Raw genomic sequence first — 1,738 nt, forward strand, 5'->3', positions numbered from 1 at the left:
GCCTGTCCTCATTCCTCCAGGTCCCGCCCGCCAGTACTACACCAAGGGCAACCTGGTCCGGATAGGCCTCGGGGCTGTGATCCTAATACTCCTGGCAGGGTTTCTGGCAGAGGACTGGCACAGCCGGAGGAAGCGCCTGCGGCACAGGGTCAGGGCTGTGCAGAGGCCGCTTCCGCCCCTCCCGCAGACCCGGAAATCACACGGGGATCAGGATGGAGGCCGACCGGAAGTTCACAGCCGCGGGTTATGTTCGTGACCACTGAACCCCAGGCATGGTCGTATCCAAGGGCCGGATCATGGCGTGGGAGGCGACTCAAAGACTGCGGCGCGTGCGGAGCATGGGAGCAGGAGAGCAGAGGCTACAGCTGTGGAAAGGAGGCCACGCTGCCTCCTCCTGGGGTTCCATCAAGGAGCCGTTCAGCCGGTGTCTGTCTGGCTCTGTCTGAGGGCACCCTCCATTTGGGATGGAAGGAATCTGTGGAGACCCCATCCTCCTCCCTGCACACTGGATGACACGGTACCCTGGCTGGACCACAGACTGGCCTCTTTCTTCAGCCTTCTCTAATACGGGCTCCGGACGGACCTCAAACGTTCCCAGCTCTCAGGGCTGACTCTGTTCCATCCTCTGTGCAGAACCCTCCCGTGCTTCCCCTTGGCCCTCTGTGCTCTTGTCTGGTGTCCCCCCAGAAACTCTCACCCTCACTCCATCTTCCACCGCAGTCTAACACATCTCCTTTCGTCTCTCAGAACGGGCCGTGCAGGCAGTTTGGGTATGTCATTCGTTTTCCTTAGTATAAAACTAGCATGTTGCTCTCTTTCCTTCACATCAGAAAACAACATCAGCCTGTGCAACATGGTGAAACCCCATCTCTACCAAAAAAACAAACATTAGCCAGGTGTGGTGGTGCATCCCTATTCTCCCAGCACTTCAGGGGGCAGAGGTGGGAGAACGGCTTGAGCCTGGGAGGCAGAGGTTGCAGTGAGCTGAGATCACACCACTGCACTCCAGCCCGGGTGACAAAGCCCGACCATGTCTCAAAAAAACAAAGTGATGAATATGCTAATTACCCTGATTTGATCAAAACACATTGTATACATGTATTGAAATATTGCTGTCTACCCAATAAATATGTACAATTATGTATACATTTTTAAAATAATAAAAATAAAATAAGATAATGCACCATCTCCACCCCTCTCATATTTACTTTCTGAAGGAAATGTTAGGTCTTCTCAAAGTCAAATTCTATACTTACTATAGCTTTAGGCATTTCTTGACCATCTAATGCATGTAAAACGGTACCACGGGGTCGGGCGCAGTGGATCATGCTGTAATCCTAGCACTTTGGGAGGCCAAGGCAGGAGGATCACTTGAGCCCAGGAGTTTAAGACCAGCCTGGGCCACATAGTGAGATCCCATCTCTACTTAAAATAAAGATAAAAATTTTTTAAAAAAAGGAAAAGAATGACTGGCCACTATGGCTCATGCCTGTAATCCCAGCACTTTGGGAGGTGGAGGTGGGTGGGTCACTTGGGAAAAGACAGAAGGATGGCAGAAAGAAGCTCCAGGACGACGGCTGTGAATCAGGGCTAGTGAGCACACAGCTTGGGTGAAGGGGGAACGGGAAGGTTGCTTAGAGAAACCTCCAAATGTAAGAATGGGTCAAATATTTGTCTTAACATAGTGGAAAATCATACTGAGATGCTATCAGAAGACAGATGAAAAATAATTATAGAG

General features: G+C 51.0%; 1 protein-coding gene across 2 annotated transcripts in view; it reads left to right on the forward strand.

Annotated features, from left to right (window-relative positions):
* The window catches only part of GP6 (glycoprotein VI (platelet)), a 20,716-nt gene extending 19,262 nt beyond the window's left edge, over positions 1 to 1,454 (forward strand). The window contains exon 7 of one of the 2 annotated variants that reach the window (XM_011932488.1): positions 21 to 1,454. In XM_011932488.1, coding sequence (XP_011787878.1) covers positions 21 to 256 — 236 coding nt within the window. In that variant the 3' untranslated portion in view covers positions 257 to 1,454. The remainder of the gene's footprint in view (positions 1 to 20) is intronic. The other variant, XM_011932487.1, reaches the window with a different exon arrangement.
* Positions 1,455 to 1,738: the final 284 nt, after the last annotated feature.

This window comes from Colobus angolensis, unplaced genomic scaffold (assembly GCF_000951035.1).
Source record: "Colobus angolensis palliatus isolate OR3802 unplaced genomic scaffold, Cang.pa_1.0 Scaffold96, whole genome shotgun sequence".
NCBI lineage: Eukaryota > Metazoa > Chordata > Mammalia > Primates > Cercopithecidae > Colobus > Colobus angolensis.